A 23,550-nucleotide genomic window follows, 5' to 3' on the forward strand; every position below is an offset into this window, starting at 1 on the left:
TATAAAAATGTTTTATGAACAATTTGTACAGTTGATGGTCTACAGAGGCCAAATAAATCCAATTTGGTCAACTGTTAAAGGGGGCAACTTGCAGATCTTCAACCTCTGGATTTGACAGAAATCAAGAATTAAAGCTGGAGTCGATTCACATCTATTGCCACTTATGCTTTATTGAGTTGTGCGAGATACAAGCAGATAATGCTTAGGTATACACTGTGTGTATGCATACATACAAAATACCTGAATATGTCAAATGCTGTACCTTATTATGGTCTCTCGACATGGCACTAAATCACACTGTAAAACATAGATAAAATATACTCAGCATGTTACTTGAAGATAAAGAACTTGCAGTGTACATGCTTTAATGTTCTAAAAAATATAGATCCCATTTGGGGAGAGAAAAAATAATCTTTAAACTGTGCAGATATTCCACTTAACACTCGCAATACCACCTAAGATGGAATATTGGATAAAAAAGGACATTCTATCTGACAAAATATTTTTGTTTAATGCAAACCACTCTGAAAAAGGCTTTCACAATGACAGCCAAAAAAGTGCTTCCATTTTTAAATGATGAGAAGCTGAATGATGCAATGAAAAAAGGGTTTAAGAGGTGAACATGTTATTGCCACTTTCATTACTTCTAAAATTCCACTAGCTACATTAAAGCTAACTGGAATTTAACTTATTCCTAAACAAATGATTTTTGATTTTCTTCACTTTTGTTTTTTACTTTTTACAAAATGCTTCATGTTGTATTATAAGTCACCATGAATTTTTTGACAAACGGCCAACATATTTTACACCCGACAAGGAGTATTTAGTTGTAGATGTTTTATGAAAGATTTAAAGTACTTTGCAGTTGTGACTCAAGTTTGCACCCTTTCAGTGATTTCCTGATTGTAAAGCATTTGAACTTTTCACAATGTTCTGCCCAAACCAAATGCAACCATGTAAATGCTCTCTGTAGCCATAATTTATAGAAGTTCATTACACTGGTCTTCAAAAGTTTGGTCTGTATATAAATGCTTACCAAATATTCTTGATGTACAAGTATAAAGGTCATAGCAAAAATTTGTTACCAAGATGGTAATACATTCTTGGTCATATCTAAATATGCTTCAGTATAATTATCTATATATGAATATCTGTATATGTAAATAAAATTGAAGAAAGTTGCATTTGCTTCCAAGTCCCTGAGTCCTTCACAGCTGTTCTTTCTCATTCATTGATACCATAACCACACCATTGAAGGGTTTAGGGACAGAGTCCTCCAGCTTAGACCGCAGGCTGTTCCTGAAGCGCTAAAAAGCAAACAAAGGCATGTTTTAAGTTAACAGAAATTTAGGCTTTAACCATGTAAAATAATTTATGATCATTCTAAGTGACATGTATCAAACCACACAGGATAACATGTATGTAATACACCACATGAAAGCCTGCCAACGACAAATTTGGAAAACAATATGCCCATTAACCAAACCAATTTTCAGTTATGCAAACCCAGTCTCTGTCACTCAAGTCTTCTTCAATATATGTCTAGAAACATGGGGGCTGGAACCCATTTGCCCAATCATGAATACTTGGTGTGAGTGATGCCCACTCTACACAGTGAAAAGCATAACACATTTTAGCCAAAAGTGGGTTAAAAATTCTGTGAACCTAAGGAGGAACCCTAAAATTCACCGAATTTACATGGCATGTCTTAAGCACATGTGCCTAACACCTGTAGCAAGTATGCCCAGGGCCCCCCAAAAATGTTCACAAGATACATATATTTATCTGGCTAAATTATGTGCATGTTACTGTTCTGGGAGAATTTTGCAAAAAAAAATATATATATATATTTATTATATATATATATATATATATAATAAAATAAAATAAAAAGGAAAAAGTCAACAACCTCAAGTATATTTGGCTTACACAGTTCTGTTCTACTCACCTGCCAGAGTGTCTGTCCCTCTGCCTGGTACAGTGCATGTATCATACCTCCAGGAATGCACAGGATAGATAAGAGAGCCACACCCCAGCCCAGCCCAATGGCCCAGTCTGGGTAGATGTAATTGCCATACGTGATAGGCTTGTACTTCACCCAGCCAAAGATCCAGATGGCCTTCAGGAAATATAAGAAAGTCTTTATGTGCATGTTATATTTAATATTGTATATTCTTGAAAAATCATAACAACTATTATTACATTTCAATACAATATAAATATATACTTGTTACAGAAAAACATTTTTAAAAAAGCTTGTCCACTGTGAAGTTAACAAGTAGTTTTATCTTACATTATACCATTGATTGCCTCTGTCGTGGTATAATTGATTACCATTTTCTTTCATAAAGTTTTAACTGTAGCATCCTGGAAAAGGGTGTTTATTTTAATATGTAATCAAGTCTATCAGCTTGCGCTTTACACTTGCTGACATAATTTGACTTTAAGCAAAAATGACTACGTAAGTGCACTACAAAACAAAGCGCACTACAAACTGATGTTAACTTCTGACCAGGGGTTTCCCAAAGATTTGGGGTACAGGGTATCCAAAATGTGAATCTGTAATTTGGTTATCGGTTTACAGGGAGTCCAACCCAAACCAGCCAAACCAACCAACCCAAAAATCTTGTAAGCCATCCAGCCTCCTTTGGAAATATAGGCTGGCTTTTGAGGCCAGTGAACCTCCAAATGATGACTGGAGGGCTCTCTGGGGATTGCCTTGCTTCTGACACATGACAAGTATGACCTGATATACTGACCAGAATAAGCAGCGGGGCAAACGACCACCAACAAACTCTGAAGTACATGTACGGGTAGTTGCCAGTCATCTCCTTCACGTTTCTTGCAAGCCTGTTAGCCCCTGAAAGAATCAAAATAGTTTGTAACAGATATGTATGGACAGATTGCCAGTAATTTTGTCTTACTTTTTGCATTTCTGCATTTAGCTATTAACAGAAATTCATAATATATAAATATTTATACAAGTTACTAAGGTTTTTAGATTTGTATGTGTCCGTTAATGATCTTGAATACAATCGTTCCAATATTAAAATATCCCTTACTTAATTAAAAAAAACTGTCCTGAAATAATTCCAAAAATTATTATAACATTAAAACATAACAGCAACATTTTCTGATTATTCCTATATACCATAAATCCATACTATGGCCACCACTTCGAAGAAGGCCAGGTACATGAGTGAAATTCCCGCAGCATATGCATCCACTAAGCGGAAGAAATAAATGCCTCCCTGGAGAAGTTTAAATCATGGCATAATAGAAATACTCAACAAAGCATTCAGCATCTTTTTTTTACAAGCAGAACATGTATACATGAATGCTGAATGTCTCTACTGGATTGAAAGGCTCTTAGCCTTGTTTTGAATGTGCCAATAAGCACAGGGGATGGGTAAAGTCAGGAAATTTCTATCTTTATCAAAACATCATGGGAAAGTAAGTACATGCAGTAGTAACAGCTTACATAGAGCAGGTAAAATCCAATTCTGTAAATATTGTTAGTTTTTGAATCAAGTTCCCTCAGTACACACCAGGTTATAATTAGTTTAAAGATTTTAAAAATATTTATTAACAATCTGATGATGATTTCTAACCAGAGGCATCAAAGCTAATTTTTATTTTGATATGATTTGTGTAATGCTGTTAGGTTGGTTTCCTTTGCCAATGGTTAAAAATATACGTACATCTCATGATCTGTTATGTTAAACTGTTAATTAAGTGCCCTTAGAAGAGGTATTCCAGCTAATTACAAAATTTAAAGTTGTTACAGCTCAATGTGGGTAACTTTTAATGTTGCATAACATATGCAGCAAGTGGAGATGGAGGAAGACCCAGTTTATTTTACCTGAAGTTACTTAAAGGCCCCATTCCCATAAACATTATGGAAATTAAACAGAATGGAATGAGATAATGTATCTTCTTGCTGGTACACTAACCAGTGATACAGTGATGTAGTCCTCAGATTAGGTTTTACAAAATGTTTTGGGACTCATTCAAACTGTCATTCCACATAGATTGATTCAACTCCATGGTGACTTTGGCTGAATGCAATCACTTTAACAGATAAACACACCTACTCCTGGCTTTAAGAAAAAGAAACAGAAGAAACAGAAAAAGCTGGTAATTATCAGGGACGGATTGAGGCTGTCTTCTGGGTCTTCCGGAAGACGGTCAGAATTTTAAGTTTACATTGACGGGTATCAAATTTTTTTTCTGTCGGAAGATGGTCAAAAATGGAGGATGGATCAACAAAGATAATATGGAAAACTGTCAGAAAATATCTCAGGATCCGCCCCTGATTATACAAGTACTTTGGTAACAAGAGGAGGGGTGTCATTCATTTAAGCTGATTTTACTCAGCAAGAGTCCCCACAGAGTTGAATAAATCTATGTCGACTGATGGCGTCTATGGGAATGGGGTCTACTTTTGAGAGAGGACAACTGGCTGTTTACCAAGGTGATCAGTAATATTTAAAAAAAATGCTAGTTTAAGTACATTAGCAAGATATGACTTGTTTAATGGAAAATCAAAAAATAACCATGTTACAAAAATATTTTACAACAGAAAAAAAGCTGGCTTTTACACAGTATAAGATGTAACATTGAATGGTGTTAGTAAAGTAAATTTCCAGCCAGGTAAGCTAAAAATGCATAATAAATGTGTGAATCCTTTGCAAACAGAGAAGACAAAAACAAAAAGCTGGTGTTTATCTTTTTTTTTTTAATGTTAACCACTTTAATGTTTTTTGTGCAAAGGCCAAGGTTGACATCTTCACCTTAGGTGTCTGACACATAAAATGTATTTAGCCAAGGAAATACATGCATCAGATAACAATTACTGTACTTCTTAGCACAAACTAACCTGTGTTATGTAAATCAATCCAATCAGGAAAGAAATCACACAAACAACCAAAACCAGGAGTTCTTTCCTTCGTAGGAAACGGTAGATGAATCGTCCAAAGTGGTCCTCCAGGCTAGTGATGATCACTTCCACCATAGCAAACTAAAAAAAAAAAAAAAATTGAACAATTTTCCAACGTAACATAACAATGATAATGTTTATTCTAGTGACTAAAATTAGGATTTTGTAAATTTTTAAAGAGTGATAAAAACAACTTAAACACATTATGACAATAAAACATATAAAAGAAGATTTTCACTCAGTCATGAGGTGAGAAACCCACTCTCTTTAAAATTCTTATAAAATGTATCCTCTGGCTAGCTTTTGTGTAGACATTCTACATTACTGAATAATAATCAATCATGATATTCTTATTTACATAATCTACTTTAAATGTCATGGCTTATTACTCACAACAAGTAGAAACAAATATTAAATGAAGGAGTCTGATCACTAATCAATCATACATAATACTAAAGCAAATAAATTGGCATTGTTGTTCAGCAATTCTGCACGTATTGAAAAAAAAATCTAGTCTACAAGTAGTCTCAATGCTTACATCTACAAACACTCAAACAAAGATGACTAAGCTTACCTACAGTGTTTTCAAACTTAAATATTATGATTGTCAGGTAATCACACTTAGACATTAAGTTTTTTTCTAATTTGCCACCCTACCTGGCTGTCAATTCCCAGACACATCAACATGAAGAAGAAAAGAGCAGCCCATAGTTGGGATATGGGCATGTTCACTAGAGCTGCTGGGTAGGTGACAAACACAAGGCCTGGACCTGGAATTCATATCATTAACTTTGATATATACATATCACAGCTTTGTCTAATGCAAATAATCACAAAAAAATCATGATACACCCAGTATATTGTACACACATAGAAGATCAACATGCAGAATACGTCAGCTCAAGGTGAGAGAGCTGACTGCATTGCACAGATCGCTCTTACAGTTTTAGAGGCATGTTTTCATTAATTTTTTAACCAACTGATTCAGACCCCATTCAGAATGGATGATCCGAGGACTTACTGATCTGTTGACTCAATATGGTTGACCACAGTTCAAAAGCGATGCCGCTGATTCCTGCGCGTGTGGAGTCTGGGAGACCATCAGGAATCAGTGGCATCGCTTTTGAACTGTGGTCGGCCATATTTAGAAGGTGGATCAGTAGGTAATCAGATCATCCATTCTGAATGGGGCCTCAGTCTTATTTTCTAGTTTATCAAAAGGTTAGCTGTCATCAAAATGTAAACAAAATGTAAACAAACATCAGCTATGAGATTATTATTTGCACAGATTAAATTTAGCTATGCATCTTGGAACTTTATTTTAAAAAGCAATCTATTAAAAATATGACGCTTTACCTTCTGGTGTTGCATTTATTACACCAGCAATTAAAAATAATCACAGAACTGATCAAGTTCAATTGTGAAGTGGGTACAATTCATAAGGTTTACCTTTGTTTACCTATATCTTAGGTATAAATAAAAAATAAACCACCACTCTCACCCTGTGTTACCACATCCTCCACCTCCTTGCCTTGAGTGTGTGCAATGTGACCAAGGATGGAAAATATAACAAATCCTGCAAATATGGAGGTTGCTGCATTGAGAAGTGACACTGACATCACATCTCTGAAAAAAAAAGCAAAACTTGACAAAATTATTCAAACTGGCACCTGCATACAGGCCTGTAGCCAGGGGAGGGGGGTGTGGGAGGGTTTGAAAAGGCCTGTACTAGGTACATGAAGATTTCTGGTTAAAGGTTTACTTTTTTAGAAAAATACCCCCCCCCCCCCCCATGAAATTGCAGGCTATGGGGGCCTGTGCATATCGGAAATAACAGTAAAAGAACAAAGGACACTCATCCTCAAATTACCGCCTGACTAGACAGCTCTCCCGGATCCTGTCAATCCACCTTAGACAGTTTCAAGCATGTATATGTTACGTTATGTTATTGGCCTTTTCCACACTGTGTAAAAACAGAAAATGTGTAAAGAAGTGCTTGAGACAGAACAACAAAACTAGCCTATGATATTTCTATCAAATTTAAAAAAAAATAATACAATTTTTTTAACATACGGGAAGATTCTGTTGTTGAATTTGTTGTAGCTGGAGAAGGCAATGAGTGATCCAAAAGCAATGCCAATGGAGTTGAAGTTTTGTGCAGCTGCATTCACCCAAACCTGCAAGAAAAAATGTACACTGATTATTATATATTATAACATAAATGTGCAAGGACATGTCTTAGTCAAATACAAGTAATAGTAATAGCACTATGATAACAACTGTTCGTAAGTTATCCATATTTCACAATAAATGCATTGTAAACAGCTAATAGAAATGTAAAAAATTCCACTTTACCACCAAAAATGGTGGTTAACACAATTATTCTGGAATTTGTGCCTGTCATCACATCACCTGACCTCCATAGATGGCAACACTCTGTAATAATCTCTTAAGAATATTACAGAAAACCAAACTTTTTAGGAAAAAAAAAACAGGGACTAACTTTGAATGTGGGAATGGATTCATTAACCATTGGTACATGTAAGTATGGGAAAATTGTCCCAGGAAAATCCTTTTTTTTTTGGCCAAAATGAACAGTTGTTATCCCTTTAACTGGACTTTGTATCTGGAAAATTAATCTATTTAATGTATTTTCAAATAATTGATATATGTGTCATATTCCTGTATTCAGTGAAGCAATTATAATTACTTAATATACTTCCTTTCCTTTTTGGAATATTTTGCTGCTAAGAGAAATATTACTGTCATGCAATTCAGGTTACAAAATAGTTGTCCAAAAATTTGTACAGGGTGAAATCCAGTTCATCTTCCATGTATAGAAAATTGATTCAGTTTAACAGCAGTTCAGACACCAGCATTCCTTTGTCATATAACCATTTATGATGTTTGCTTCAAACACAATAAGAACACACCTACCCTCACATGTCAACTTTCTGTATCAGGTATCTGATAACAAATAGCATAAATGGAGCATAACAGACCCATTTTATATCCATGGTTGTGGGCAGTACAACATGGACCTGTATTTATTCTCCTTTGAATTCAAGTCAGATTATTTTCAGGAGATGACATTTTACTAAGGAAAATAATTTCTGACCTTCATCTTACAGAACAAGTACCATTTTAAAAAGCTTTATCCATAGGTTCCAACATAAGGAAACATTAATTAATTTTATGATATCTTCTCTATTGGGCATATAGTCATATCAAAATGCAATTGGTGTTCTGTTATAAAAAAGGGAAAAAGTTTTGCAAGACAGGGCATTTACTTGATATTGTTTTGCTCTGAAGTTGTGTGACAGATATCCTAATCATTTTCACACGTTTGAAAACACTCCAACAAAACATCACACGAAAAAAGAATAACTATCTCAAAGGGCAACACTAGTACACACATGTTAATGGTTCGAATTAAATTATGTGAAAGTTTGTAGTAAAAAAAAAAACAACTGTCTACTCTGCTTAGTTCCCAACCTTGGCAAGTAGGTTCACAGCACTGTTTGAAAACATACATTAATAAGTTGTATAGTTGGGCTTGAAAATACTTTTCTTGCAGGCAATAATCATAAGCAGAATATTTGCATAATTATGTCCTCTTTCTGGTACTTCAATATTATAATTATTTACATATTTTGAATGTTGCTTATTTTGACTATTACATTTTTCAATACTTGTAGTTTTGTGCTACTGATGAAAACTTCAATTTCTGAGTTGAAGCTAAATCTCTATTCATAATTCCTGAATACGTATTTTTTAGGTATTGCAAAATAATTTTTTGGGAAACAAAAAATTTATTTTAGTTTGAATTTATCAGAAATTACCATTCCAACTGCTGGTCAACTTAAAAGTCTTTAAAACCATTTTTAGCCTTTGTTATGTCATAAGCACAAAATAACAGTACTGCAATTTTGGTTAATTTTGCAATACAACAGTAATTTTGATATTGTCATCCTCTCAAACTTAACTCAGCAGGATGTACAATCATCTATAATACCCCATAAGTATACATAAGCTATAAATCATGAGCAATTTGGTGCAATAAACATGGCAAAGTGTAATAAAAATCCTACCGCAGGATCCAGAAGCAGTTCCCATTTTGGATAAATGAAGAAAGAAATGCCTTTATAAGATCCAGGCAGTGTGATTCCTCTGCCAAACAGGACTATCAGAACCACATAAGGAAATGTGGCAGTGAAGTACACTACCTGGAAGAGAAAATAATTATGAAATTATAAAAAAAAAAAGTTTTTCAAAACTGCTAGGCTATGTAACATAAACAATATCCTTCTGCCCTGGGGTTAGTGAAAACAGCAATAGAGGTGAATAAAATAAGGAATTTTGCTTTCAATAATCACTGTCAAACTGCCATTTTTGTACAACATGTAAGGTGTCAATTACGTATGCCAAGCTGTAAGCTATTTATTTTTTTACCATAAGCTTCTTATCTAATGTGTACGTGTACAGTGTCAGTTGTTTCACATGTCACAACTGCCATTTGAATGACAACAAGCTCTCCTCAGGGTTATGACTTCTACTGAGAGACGAGAGTGTAGCTGCCTCCCTCCCCTAGGATCATGGTATGATCTATATCAAGGACATGTTTCTGGCTACCCCCCCCCCCCCCCCCGAGAATCAGTACCATATGGTACTTGAATACAAAGCTTAATGCCTGCATCTGTGAGCAGACCTTAGTTGTCAATTAATGAAAAACATGTCCATGCATATATTCTTTACATTCCTACATGTAGATACAATGGCAGTTTCTAATACCATACACAATACAGTTCACAGGATGTTAAGACCTGTCCAGGCATTTGCACTGGGGTTCACATTTGTACAATTCCCCAAAGGTCGATTGAGCAACAACACCAATTCATATGAATACAATAGTAAAGATGGTAAACATTACATGTTAATAAGCACAGAAAATATAACATTTTTCTTAGATAAATGAATAACCTGTTTTCTCATATTCATATTCTTTATGTATATATTATCTGCAAAGGTTAGACAAACAACAGCCTCAAATATCATCACCCATGTGTCATTGAACTTTATATAAACTTAGATAAAACTATCATACAATAATTTACCTTGCCAGTTGATTTGACACCCTTCCATATGCAGAAATACACTGCTACCCATGAGATGAATAGTGGAATCAGAAGCTGCCATCTTATACTCCCAACCACATCTATCCCACTGGTCTGTTCCAGCACATTGTTGCTTGAAAAAAAAAAACACAATACATCTATAAATGCTTATTCCCTATGTGGGCGCTAGCTTATTCAAAGCAGATCCAGATAGCAAAGAGTGCACTTGCCCCATCCTGCCCTACTAAACTCCTTTTTTATTTGCATCCATACAAGTTAAGTGAAGCAAGGAATTAGAGATCTAATTCTTTGGGTGAGGTCACATAGTTTTTCAGTCTCTATCATTGTATTTTCATATATATTTTTTTCTTAAGGAATTTTTATACCAGCAATAATGTCTGACCATTAAGAATATACATGCAAACAACTAATTGTCACTAATGTATGGCTGGCACTGGATCACACTGCTTGCCCTGACAGATGACATTTACTCAACTCACAGTACTCTACTCGGATGACTAAGCAGGTTTTCAAAACCCTTTCTGCATGAAAGTCTGACCAGCACTACAGATTATATGGATTCTTTCACATTACAAAAGCAAAAAATCTATAACATTAATCTTTCATGATCAATCAACACAAATCCTATATGGCATACTTATAGAACTCTTCCGATGGAGACACACTATCATTAGGCCTTAGTAAAGTGGCATTGGGGGAATAGTCATCCCAGCATTTGTCGGAGTTCCATGTATGGTTGCAGGTGGCCCAAGGGAGCTCTGTCTGGAAACACTGGACAAAGTAGTAGCCAGCCCAGGCTATGATCACATTGTAGTACGTACACAATAGGTACGAGATGACCACAGTAGCCAGTCCAGCTCCTTATAATTAACACAGAAATGAATTTATGATTACATATTAATAGGAAATATCTGAAGGCACTGTTAATTTATTGATTGCGTATTGAATTTAGTTAAATTCAGATCAATGGCAAGAAAAAGGCAAAGAAGTTAAAGAAGACTGAAGATGAAAGTTTAGATTTGAAAAATAGAAATTACGGGGGCTCTTGCTGAATGTTAGTTAATCTGATTACATTCAGCCAGAGCCCCCACACAGTAAGATCGATCTATATGCAGAGTGATAGTTTCATTGGGACCACACCCTTACAGATCCATCTTTTGTAAACAATTTTATATTTTGCTTGACAAAACCATACAAATGAAATTCACTATATAGTTATCAATTAATCTGTATGTAAAATGTTTGTAATATCACATTAAAACAGTGATATTTTTTCCAAGTTTATTCAATTCATACGAGCATGACATCACAGACATTATTCTGTTTGAGAACTCCTAGACTCATTGATATAAATACAATCTTCATGATAAGTATAAGGAGTCCTGGATATATTATATCAAAATTACTAGCATACTTAATACTATGTATCAATATGCCAAAGCAGTATAGCACATTGATGCAAAGGAAGTAAGACACAGAAATCAAAATACTAGTGTGTGTATGTGTGTATGTGTGTGTGTGTGTGTAGACACATACATTGTCTGTATATAAAACCCTGTATTTCATTTGCAATTGACCTTTTCTTCAACAAGAAACATCCTGATCTATTTCCTTCACAAGTACCTACCTTTAAACAAGGGACATAACTTCTCCAGTGCTCCAATGGGTCCCAGTCTGGTATACTGGCCCACAGCCATCTCCATATACAGAAGAGGGATACCACATAGGAACAGCATAATGAAATAGGGGATAAGGAAAGCGCCTGGAATAAAATACATTAAAGTTATGCATTGTTAGGGGAGGTGGCCAAAACAGTATGTGGTTAAACTTTTGACCCTCAGTTTTAATACTCTCTCAGTAACCTTGTCCCGTGTGTGTTCATGTGCATGCTTTTTTTTTTTTTTTTTTTTGGGGGGGGGGATCTATCCTGCCTAGGCCTTCATTCCATCACAGTCAGATATGTGAAAATAATACAATGTTCTTTACAACTCTTTGTTAATATTTAGATGCACATTTATCAAGTGCACTGCATGTTTTTTATGGTCTGAATTCCTCCACTGACCTGTACAGAATGTACAGAAAATATCACCTGTGGGCACACACTTAACAGTGTATCTACTGGTACTGATCAATGCTAAGGAAATTAATATATAGTGAACAGTCACATAGAATTAATTTTGTAGTCATGCTAAATGAGACTTTTGACATTCAATGACCTTTTAACACAGGTACAGAGAAGGATAACTTTGAAATTATATATCTTCCACACTGACTGTTTCACATTACAGTAATTGGAAAAAATTCTGCATAATTTATTAGTACTTGTTAGTTGTATATAATACACAAAGTAATATACATGACTTTAAGAACTCAATCAAGGTTAATAAATTCTCCCTATGTTGAATATGTTTGAATATGTCAGTCTTTCGTCCTTACAGTGTTAATATTTTGTTATCCTTCTTCCCAACAAAGGATTATGAGAACAATAAACTGTACATTACTTTCGCTTACTTATGATAATTTCTATCAACTGCATTATGTAATTTACATGTTTGTGAACTTGAACTAAATAAAGAACCATTCATTGTTCAAAAGGATCTGTTTTCTAAAACGAAAAGGTGATGGCCCTTTGCTAAAAAAACTTGTCTCTCATTACACTAATGACAAGACAATTTTTTTTATAAAAAAATCAACTTAAAAAGTAGTTATAGTTTATATTTTACAACTGTAAACAGGATGCCCTAACTACAGCCACAACCACCACATGCAAATGTAAGCCTAAAGATGAAATATATTTGTCTTCCCCTGCTTACTTTAAAGTTTTCTCTATACTTTCCTATCAATGACAGGGGCGGATTTAGGCCGTCTTCTGGGTCTTCCGGAAGACGGTCAGATTTTAAAGTTTACATTGACGGGTATCTAATATTTTCTGTCGGAAGACGGTCAAAAATGGAGGATGGATTAACAAAAATAATTTGGAAGACTGTCAGAAAATATTTCTGGATCCACCCCTGAATGAGCCACAGTAGGCCTATCTATTTATTAGTAAGATGTGGAGAAAACTATAAGTATGGAGAGAAGAACAAAATAATGAAGGGGCAAATCCGTGAAAATCATGTGGAACAGCAGTAATGCTCATAACTGCCTGTGGTAGATAGGGAGTGCTTTTAGTGATAAAACTTTCTGAGGTGAGGTAGAGAAAATTGAGCTATTCCAAGTCTGGAAAAATCAGTGAAATAAGTGGTAGATTTTTACCCTTCAGTTCATTATGCTTCTGTACAAGATATATTCTGAACAGTTGTGCACCAATTTAAAATACATTTTAGATGGCAAGCACACCATGAATACAGTCTGTAAGTTAATATAAATTTTCAATTGCATCAAAGTAGAAGAATAAAGTAAAAAGATTTTTTTTTTGAAAACCTCTTTAATGCATGCTTGCATGCAAGCCTGTCATATTTCAGTCACTAACTGGGTCCCTTTTTATTCCAGTAATTTCCCCCCTTTTTGAATTAACCACCTATGATACTAGTCATACTATATGTGCACCTTTCAACACAGGTCAGAAGTGTCAATAGGAAGTTGCCTCAGTAAATAAAATTAATCTTACATACATTGTAATGTATTACATACAAAAAATGCAAAACCATACAAAAATCTTGCATTGCATCTATTGTGATTAAAAGGACTTATTTTTGTTTTATGAGACATTTCAAAAGTGGCCAAAAGACAGAAAAATAGGTATATGTAAATTTAAAAAAATATTACTGTCTATATAGAACAGTAACAAAAGCAGGGCTAACATGCCTAAATGTTCATGTAACCAAGGATAACCAAGGAAGTGGACATCCACTTCCTTGATGTAACTCACAGTAATATAAATTCAACACGATTCCTTCAAATAAATAATTAAAACACAACAAAATGTAACTACAAGTGGGTTTTAGGCCTATAACAATGCAGCAGACTGACATAAACTATGCGTACAAGTACAGCACGAACACGATCGAAAACGGGCGGTCACAAGCTGGCACGGGCTGGTCGTTTCGCTTTTATTTTAATTAAATGAAAGCGGATCTCACCTCCCCCGCTAATATAGCAAAGGTACGGGAATCTCCAAACATTTCCCAATCCAACTGCATATCCAACACATGCTAATATGAACTCTAGCTTCTTTCCCCAGTTAGGTCGAACGACATGCTGCTCCACCGGCTTCTCGTACGGAGCAACCTTACTTTCACCGACAGGTTCAGAAAATTCCTGCATCTCGCTACCGGGGAAATCTTCAAAGTGATCATGTTGGTTTGCTTCGAAGTACTTCATTCTGGCATAAAATGATGGCCCCAAACACTCTATGTTTTCTTATCAATCCTGTGCAAACGATATAGGATTAAAAGAGTAAACAGAACCCTCCGTATTCTCCGCACATGTTTACGAAATGCTGAATCACTACCTCAAACACCTATATAACAACAGATCGACCAAAGGGAGCAGTCGTTTTGCAAAACATTATACGGGTGATTAAAGCAGAGGATTTTTGATACTGCTGATATTTTCATTGATAAACATTCATTTATTTAAAGAAAGAGCTTTCTTATGCCAAAAACAGATTTTAAATAGTATATTTTTCGCATTTATTTACAAAGAATCTTAACTGTAAATTTAGATTTTTAACAAAAATGCTCCTCGCACGTTTATTGAGCGATGTGGTAGGTGCGAACCTACCAGCACTTCAAAAGCATAAAGTATTGCGTTTCCTTGAAATTTGGTCTGTCATAACCATTCTTAGCACATTTGACACTTCTTTTTTGCGGGAGTAAAAACGCTGTACAATTTCATTTTATTTAATTTTATTGACGTTTTTGGAATTTCCTCCGAAGTAAGTTTGATGGGCCCTAACTTAGATAATAGCAATACCTCTTTGAAATAATGAGGGATTGTAAAATGTACGTAGGACTTACAGTGACCGAGCGGACGAATTGTTTGTCCAAGTGGAACTTTTACTAACATATATTTAAAAGAATAAGTGCTAGAACTATCTGTTCGCACATAGAAAAGGTAAACGGACTAAATTAAAAACCTTTATTACTGGCTCTCGCACCATTATATCACTATCTCCAATCGATCTAGATTATTTTACTAAAGTAGAAAATATGCAACTTGTCAAGAACTGTAAAAGGTGCCTTTCCATACTGAGGAAGTATAGCACCTAAATATACCTACTCATTACAATTCTTAACTATGAGTTCCCCGGAAAGTACACAGGTGAACGGTCCTTGTTCGTGTCATTTATTACCATTAAGTTTTTTTTTTCTGATTAATTAATTTTTCTGAGTCGTTGAAAGACAATACTAACACGTTCATCTTTTCTACCAAACGATTTCTTGGAGTGGCGAGAATAATGGTACACTTTAATTCTCAGCAAATAAAAGGACCCTGTGAATATGAAATAGGAAATTAACAAATTTAAGACTCAGGAAACGGATATGTAATTCTAATTTCCGATAATTTTTGTCAGTTTGGTTTTGATGTGATTTATCTTCGTAATTAAGAGTTGAAAATTTCTGAAAAACATAATGTGTTTATTTATTTTACAAATCAATAATGCACCATCTTTCCTATTTTATGTAAAAAAGGTAGTTGGCACCGGCTAAATACACATTTTTTTGCATCAGCCTTTGACATTTGCATCATTCACAATCACATGTACAAAAACATTTGTTGAGGGGAATTCCCGCTGACGTCATTCCTTGTGACCTAGTTGTCATGCGCAGCTGCAACTGAGATAAACAGTTCCTGTTCCCTTAGGAGGTTTCTTTGCCTAGGTTGGAGCATAAAGTGGGTACTGTATGCAAATCTGAAGCAGTTTATGTATTCGATAGAAGTAAGGTTGCAAACTGATAACAAGCGAACTCATAAACACGGACGAAAGATAGACATTTAAACGCTATATAGGGGAAAATTGAACCTTTCACTGTCAGGAATGATTCGTCATTTCAATCTGACGTGAATTGTTCTTCTTGTCGACATTGATGATTCACATATACAAAAACGTTGACGGTGTTTTGACACATCATTTTAAGCAGAGTTCTACATATAGCAGTTCCTTATTCAGAAATGGCAGGATCCCAGGGACATGATGCTTATCTCAGGAATGCTCTTTCCAAAGTTAGTATGTTTATACCTTATGGAAGTTCAGAGGTGTTACTGTTAAACATCACATGATAAATACTACATGGTTATTTTATACTTGGTTTAATAATTGTGTTTTTGTATTACATCGTAATTTTATTTTTTGAGCTTTTCTTATGTGAGTTTTAAAGATTTTCGGACAGCAGAAACAAATCTGAAATGGCCATGGCCCATTAGCATTACTGACTAAAGTTAATCAGTTCTTTGTAACGTTGTATATACAGATATAGTACATGTACCTGTTTGACCATATTTGTTGTGTTAGAATTTATCAGATACAAATAGATGCGTATATTATGACATAATATACTTTTTATTTTAGTACCAGTATCCAGACCTAGCCAAAAGGGACATTTTGCAAGCATTTTCAAATTTTAAGGATTTGAGACCTAATGTTGACAGTTTTGGTAAGAATTTATGTGACTGATATTTAAGTTTTTGAACCAAGTATGAACTTAAAATATTGACTGCATCTCTTTGCCATTTACCATTGGGAGTCTAGGGTGGCACTAGCAATTTTTTTCGTTTAGCCAAATTACTACTTTTTCATTGCTTTTTTGTCCAATTGGTTTAAATTTGACTAAAATGAGTCATATCAACTCTAATTTGTTTAGCCAATTTCAGTAAGTTTTAGCATTTGGCTAAATTGGAGAGTGTTAGTGATACCGCAGGGAGTTTTTATGGATGTCCATGCTACAAATTTTCATTTGTTTTACCTATTTGTAGTCTTCAATGATGGAAACAGAAAAGAGCTGTTGTGTCTTGAAGGAACCATACCAGTTACTTATAGAGGTAATATTGTTATGCATGTGGACATAACTGAACATGCTTTTGTAGTTCTCACAATTTTTCTTATTAATTTTTACTTTTCTGAACTTGTGTCTGAAGATGGGTTTACATTAAAGAGAGGTTGACTGATCCTTTTTGGTATGTGTAGGACTCTTCTCTGTGGATTGTTAAATTGAACTTTTCTTACCATTTTTTTATCTATTGCAATGTCCTTTACTTTGTGTTTATTTATTTATTTATTTATTTTTTTTGACTTATCAACAAACTCCACTTTCACAGTTGTTGTTTGCGAACTAGTAACTATGCAGACCAGTGCCAGTAAACAACAGTTTGCATTTGATGGTATTTCCTCCAATTTGTGTACATAATTGCATATAGCAAAGTTGTCTTTCCACAATTATATTTAGGTACTACCTATAACATACCAGTTTGTCTGTGGCTGTTGGAGACCCATCCATATAACCCACCAATGGTGTATGTGAAGCCAACAGCAACTATGCAGATCAAACCAGGGCAACATGTAGATGCCAATGGAAGAGTGTATCTTCCATATCTTCATGAATGGAGACATGTATGGAACTTTGACTTTTGTTTTTTCCTAGAATTCAACCATAATAAATTGAAAAATAGAATATTTATGTTACATTAAGGTTATAAAAGTAAAGTAACACACTGAAACTTATCAGACTTCAGTCATTTTAAAGTGATATGGTGATCTTTTATAATGCCATTTCAGCCATGTTTTCTTTTACTCACAAAGATTCAGCTAAATTGATCATAATTGTCTATTTAAACAGAATAGAGAATTCATTTTATTCTAGCCGCAGTCAGACCTGCTTGGTTTAATACAGATAATGGGTATAATATTTGGGGAAAACCCACCAGTATTTGCCAAGAAAACTGGAGGCCCTCCACCTAGGCCAGGGTATCCACCTGGAGGACTGCCATACCCACTGCCAGGTAGATTGTTGATGATCATATGCACAAATAATATTAATGAAATAAGCGACAATTCTTCTACTTCAATTCCTTTTAGGCTGGCTGACGTCTGGGGCACCAACAAAGATTTTCCACTGCTCTCTGTCATGATCTGTGACAATCCAAATTTATTTTTCCATGTCTATAAAATCTTTATATACCAATGGTATAATATTTGTATTATCTATGACAAGTTTCTCTGAGCTAAAATATTACTTATTCAGTCAATTTGGGGCTTAAATTAACTTAAATTACCAATGAAGTAGCCTTGTGCTTCTTGAGATTAGGTATATATTGACATTTTGTAGTTGCATATTTATGGTGTAAGTTCAAGGTTTCATTTGTGTAACACTTTTACATAATATTTATTATTATCCTCCAGATTGTAACTTTTTCTTACAGGTGGTGGCACACCTCCATACCCAATGCAGAGTAAGTGCAATTTGATTTATAAGCATAACATCTAGATTCAGTTGCTCTGGAGGTTCAGACAGATGCAACTTGAGTGAAAATTTCTGTTATGTATTGTACATTACATTTTTACTCAACCAAGAAGTATATTGAATAACAAAAATACAGCATATGCAATTAATTGGAATGCATGTATGATATGGAGTGATGTTTGTTATGTTTCAAAAACCAAACTGTCAAAGGAATTAAAAAAAACAAGCAACATCAAAGGAAAACATATTGTCCCATTTGTTTTGTGTCATTGTTGTATTTGGAAATGTGGAATGGTGTAACTGCATCCTTGTACCTTGATTGTTGCATGTTTGTTTGTTTTCTACTTCAGACAGCAGTCAGACACCCTACCCACCTGCATCAACAGGTACAATACACATGTAATTTATTTCTGTATTCAAGATATATGTGCACACATTCTTATATTATCATAAAATGTTAGGTAATATGTTTGATCTACACATCTCAAGCATGCCAATATAAGTGACAAGTATTTTAAAGGAAGAGCTATTTTGGAGTATTTTATCACTTAGCTTTCAGTGTGCCTACATTTATTTGAGTCGCAAATGTATTTCATTTCACCTGTAAACTGTTCATAAACACACCCAAAGCTGTTTGAGCAACCACCCATCATTTGCATGTTGAATCTGCATGTTTGTATTTGCTCCAGGTGCTTCCCAGCCCCCCTATCCCAGTGCTAATTCTTCAGGTAGTGTTCCCATATATATATATATATTTTTTTTTTTATCTGCCTAGGAGGTTGTCTTTGTCTTTTTTTTTAATAATCTAACTCAAGAAGTTATGGGTGGATTTTGATAAAAATTTTAGAATAGGTCAGAAGTTGTTTAACTTGAAATTAGATTTTGGTGGTGATACATTAATACTTTAATTTAATTACAATGAGAATTGAGCTGCCTTGGCAGAGTTAGGTGCTGCCTTAGTGCTTTTATAGTTATTTATATTTCTAACTGTACTGGCATATTGAACATCTGCTTAAATTTATCTTCTTATTTTTTAAACTACAGTAATCTTTTGCAAAATGATACCTCATAAGTGACATTGTTAAGTGAGCTGTCATGCATCATTTTATTATTAAACCAGAGCATATATAAAGTCGTGTTGACAGATTATTTCAACAGTAATATTAAGTGATTGATGTTCATCCTCATAGATCCTGTACTGCAACCTCCTCCATCACCAGGTATTTTCATGTGTACTGCAAATATGAGAACAGTTTGCTTCTAGACTCTTTATGCATAGCTTTATATGAAAAATATTATATGAAAAATCTGTATGTGCTGTTGGGTCCTGAAGCTTTGACATATGAAATATAATACTAATGGTATGCTAGCAGTGACCTCTAATATGTTGATTTATAGAAAGATATGTCATCATAAGCCATAAGGCATGTTTTAAAATTTTTTGGTGGTGGTGTTGTCTCAAAACTTCGTATAATGCAGTATGTTTTTAAAACCAGTAGTCTCTTTTCTGTATAAAGGAAATTTGATTTTGTCTCCATATGTTGCTTGATCCAATTCATAAAGTGCACCAAAATAACCCACACTAATATATGCTTTTGGTGATAGCATATTTTTGGTTGTTCATAATAGTAGAAAGATTATTATGGTATTTATATAGAGAGATATATACCTAATGAGGAATTGTCAAGCTATATAGCATTTATGCTGTTTGTTCCATCAAATATTTATAAAATGCATTGCTGTGTCACTGTTTGTAGGATTCATGCCCATGCCAAGTGTAGGTGGACCAACAAATCCTCCATACCCAGCATACCAGCCTTCGTATCCTCCTACAAGCTATCCATCTGCTGGTGCAGGATCTGGGGGTTATCCAGGTGGTGGATATGGTGTTTATCCTCCTCAAGGGTCCTCTTACCCTGCTACTTCAAGTTACCCAGGAAGCCAGGGGTATCAACCAAGTCAGCCAAGTTTTGCTACACCAACTACTGCAGGTATGAAAGTTTAAGATGAGTGAAGAAAAGGATGTCTAATTCACTTACTTTTGAAATTGATGGTCATTATACAGTAAAATTGATTACCTTGGCAATTAGTTTAATAAAAAATTGTAAAAAATTGTGTGCCTGTATGTCAGTCTTCCTGTATACAATGTTTTATGATTTATTTCCACTTTTTGGGCTTGAATAACTTTGATGATGAAAGCAGTGTAAAAACCTGTCTATTTGCAGCTTTGATTTTTAAAACCTGAAATTGTGACTTTGGTTTAAGGTGGACCTTATAAGATATTTTTTGCTATTAATGTAGCTATGCAACAGAGTGCAGCAATTTCGGATGAGCAAATCAGGCTGTCCCTTGTTTCTGCAGTTGAAGATAAGATGAGAAGAAGATTAAAAGAGATCTTTGCTCAAGCACAGGTAAAACACTTTTTAGTATTTTTCAGAAATTTTTAATAGGCTTTTCAAATATTATGAACAAAACGATGTTCAGGGAGATGTGATATATCAGTCTTGTAAGAATGTTTGAATTAAAATTTTGTTGTTCTGCAGGCTGAAATGGATGCATTGAAGAAGACGCAAGATGATCTAAACAATGGGAAAACAAAACTAGATGATATGATTTCCAGACTAAGAGCAGAACAGGTAGCCTGTTCCTTTGGATATTGTATAAATTATGAACTTGTTATAGAAAACGTTGTTTTTACTTTTCACATTGAAATATGAAATCACATTGAAAATGACCTTCTGTTGGTGAAGGTGCATCATAAGATAATATGTATTAAAATTTTACATGCTGTTAATATTCCTACTACAGATAATTCATGGAAATTGAATATTATATTATGCTTATTTTCAATTCATTTATTGTAGAATGAAGTGGGGAGAAGTTTAGAAATTCTAACAGAAAAGGATAATGAAATAAGAGAAGCTCTTAGGAAAATGGAAAGTCAAAATGACTTAAATATTGATGATGCAGTGGTCACCACAGCCCCATTATATAAGCAGTAAGTAAAAGATCGACTGAGATTTAATATTCAATTTTGTTTGCTTTCTTATCTTGTCCTATCTGATAACAGAACATAAATTGGCTGTAGAATTGTTTTCTGCACATATCATTTGATCTATATTGACAAGCAATAAATCAGTATTTGAATCATATTGCCATAAATATTTATGCTTTATCTGTAGTTTTTTTTTTTTTAGATCAGAATGAATATATGTATAAATATTTTGATAACTTGTTTTCCTGTTTTCAGGTTGATGAATGCTTTTGCTGAGGAACAATCAATAGAAGATGCTATATATTATATAGGTGAAGCTCTACGGAAAGGGGTTATTGATCTGGATGTATTTCTCAAGGTGCCTTTAAATTTATTGTTCAACAAAAGTATTTCTATACAAAAATGAAATTGATGCTAGAAAAAATGTATTATCCTCAGAAATATAGAACACATTTATGTGATAACAAATCTATTTCTTTTCATACCTGGTCCATTGTATAACAGAAAAATTAATTAAGTTAATTTGTCAGTCATTAACTTTTTCACTGTTTCATATACAAATCAAGATATTTGTTTATGAAACTGTAATCTATACATTGATATGTTGCTTAAAGTTGACCTATTGAATAACAGATGATTATCACTTATTTTGCAGCAAGTCAGAGAGTTGTCACGACAGCAGTTCATGCTTAGAGCCCTTATTCAAAAATGCAGGCAAAAAGCTGGCTTACCAGAAATAGGATAATTGGCAAACAACTACATGCAGAACTGTGCTTTGATGTCTGAATGACTGATAACAATTGTGATAAATCAACTGCCCTTGCTTCAGCTGATACTTTTAATGATGGATCTTCTAATCAGAAAAAAATCTGATGTTGAATAAAATGTTATTATAATCCATAGAAACCCAAGTCTCCATGTTCATATACTGCAGTGGGCGTGCTCTGATAGAGAACCTTTTAGAGTTGACCATATGGAAGACATCGGATGAGTTTCACAAAAGTCAGAAATTAAGAATATATCGTATATACCCCAGCCTGATTAGACAATTATTTTGTATAGTTCTGGCATAATGAAATTGTCTTGCTTCAATGAAGCACAGAAGATTTTTCTAGCAGGTAGGCAAATGCTGTTGGTTCTTTTGAATTTTCTCAATTGATGTATTACGACATCATTGCATGAAAGTTCCATTTCTTTTGTCAAGTATTGGGTAACTTTTTTTCCTCAAAGATTCCCTAGAAATGTATATTTTCATAAATTTTTACTGAATGGGAAAGGAATTCACAGAAAAGTAAAGTCATATTAACTGCTTTTATTTGTAAACTATATAGGTAAACTTTGTGATGTAAGTGTTCACATTCATTATTTTCTTGAAAGATGTCAGCATGGTGTAGTGAATAAATTGGAAATTATTATAAAATGTATGACAGCCTAATTATATCACTATCTATATGTTTTTGTTAGTTATCTTCTGGAAGTGAAAATTCCTCTTTCATGAGATGATAAAAAGGACAAGTCTGTTATTTCATCTGTTTTTTATTCATATAAAAGCTAGATTTATTCATAACTGATTAACTGTATTCCCTCTAACTAAACGAAGATTTCGGGTTTATGATGATCTATTCTGTATGAATAAAATATAAAATTTTGTGCATGCATGTACAGTTTTACACTTGTGGCTGAAATTAGTTCATTAAAGCACAGATAATGCCTTATACCATAAGATGTTAATATAAGCAGAATCTTAGGATAAAGGTTCTCTTCGAGTTGTAAATTTTATTCAATGTTAATGAGGAAAGCACCAAAAGGAGCATAAAAATTGGGAAATGGTGTGAGAAAAAGAAGAAAACCTAAGTTACATGGACTAAAATGATTTCAGTGTTCTAGACAAAAGAAACACTGTAAGTATACATCTATGCAGTAAGGGAACAAGTCATTACATGAAAATGCTTTAATACATTTCTTTAATCAACTTCCCGTGATTGATTCAGAAGTACTAGTATGAAATATGGGGGCATCTTGATAGTCTGAAGGTTCATTGGTCCGAAGGTTCATTGGTCCGAAAAGTGGTAACATTAT

General features: G+C 34.2%; 2 protein-coding genes across 5 annotated transcripts; one reads left to right on the forward strand and one right to left on the reverse strand.

Moving 5' to 3' along the window:
- Positions 1 to 144: 144 nt before the first annotated feature.
- Positions 145 to 14,569, reverse strand: LOC106176240 (sodium- and chloride-dependent GABA transporter ine). Its single transcript, XM_013558539.2, has 13 exons — positions 14,157 to 14,569; positions 11,702 to 11,836; positions 10,712 to 10,934; positions 10,054 to 10,186; positions 9,031 to 9,165; positions 7,013 to 7,116; positions 6,441 to 6,565; positions 5,597 to 5,709; positions 4,880 to 5,020; positions 3,152 to 3,251; positions 2,760 to 2,860; positions 1,949 to 2,119; positions 145 to 1,307 (listed from the first exon to the last, which is right to left on the reverse strand). The coding sequence occupies exons 1-13, from the start codon at positions 14,395 to 14,397 to the stop codon at positions 1,209 to 1,211; spliced, it is 1,821 nt and encodes a 606-aa protein (XP_013413993.2). The 5' UTR covers positions 14,398 to 14,569; the 3' UTR covers positions 145 to 1,208.
- A 1,270-nt stretch (positions 14,570 to 15,839) lies between these two features.
- LOC106176203 (tumor susceptibility gene 101 protein) lies at positions 15,840 to 23,129 on the forward strand. 4 transcript variants are annotated; one of them, XM_013558473.2, is made up of 15 exons: positions 15,840 to 16,242; positions 16,589 to 16,673; positions 16,993 to 17,058; positions 17,463 to 17,626; positions 17,877 to 18,015; positions 18,436 to 18,465; positions 18,827 to 18,862; positions 19,166 to 19,204; positions 19,667 to 19,696; positions 20,234 to 20,467; positions 20,778 to 20,887; positions 21,020 to 21,112; positions 21,341 to 21,474; positions 21,727 to 21,829; positions 22,127 to 23,129. In XM_013558473.2, the coding sequence occupies exons 1-15, from the start codon at positions 16,192 to 16,194 to the stop codon at positions 22,214 to 22,216; spliced, it is 1,404 nt and encodes a 467-aa protein (XP_013413927.2). In that variant the 5' UTR covers positions 15,840 to 16,191; the 3' UTR covers positions 22,217 to 23,129. The 4 variants fall into 4 exon arrangements, with proteins under 4 accessions (XP_013413927.2, XP_013413928.2, XP_013413929.2 ...); XM_013558474.2 differs by lacking the exon at positions 19,667 to 19,696; XM_013558475.2 differs by lacking the exons at positions 19,166 to 19,204; positions 19,667 to 19,696.
- Positions 23,130 to 23,550: the final 421 nt, after the last annotated feature.

Source organism: Lingula anatina, chromosome 1, assembly GCF_051362555.1.
Source record: "Lingula anatina isolate TDL-2025a chromosome 1, LinAna3.0, whole genome shotgun sequence".
NCBI classification, from domain to species: domain Eukaryota; kingdom Metazoa; phylum Brachiopoda; class Lingulata; order Lingulida; family Lingulidae; genus Lingula; species Lingula anatina.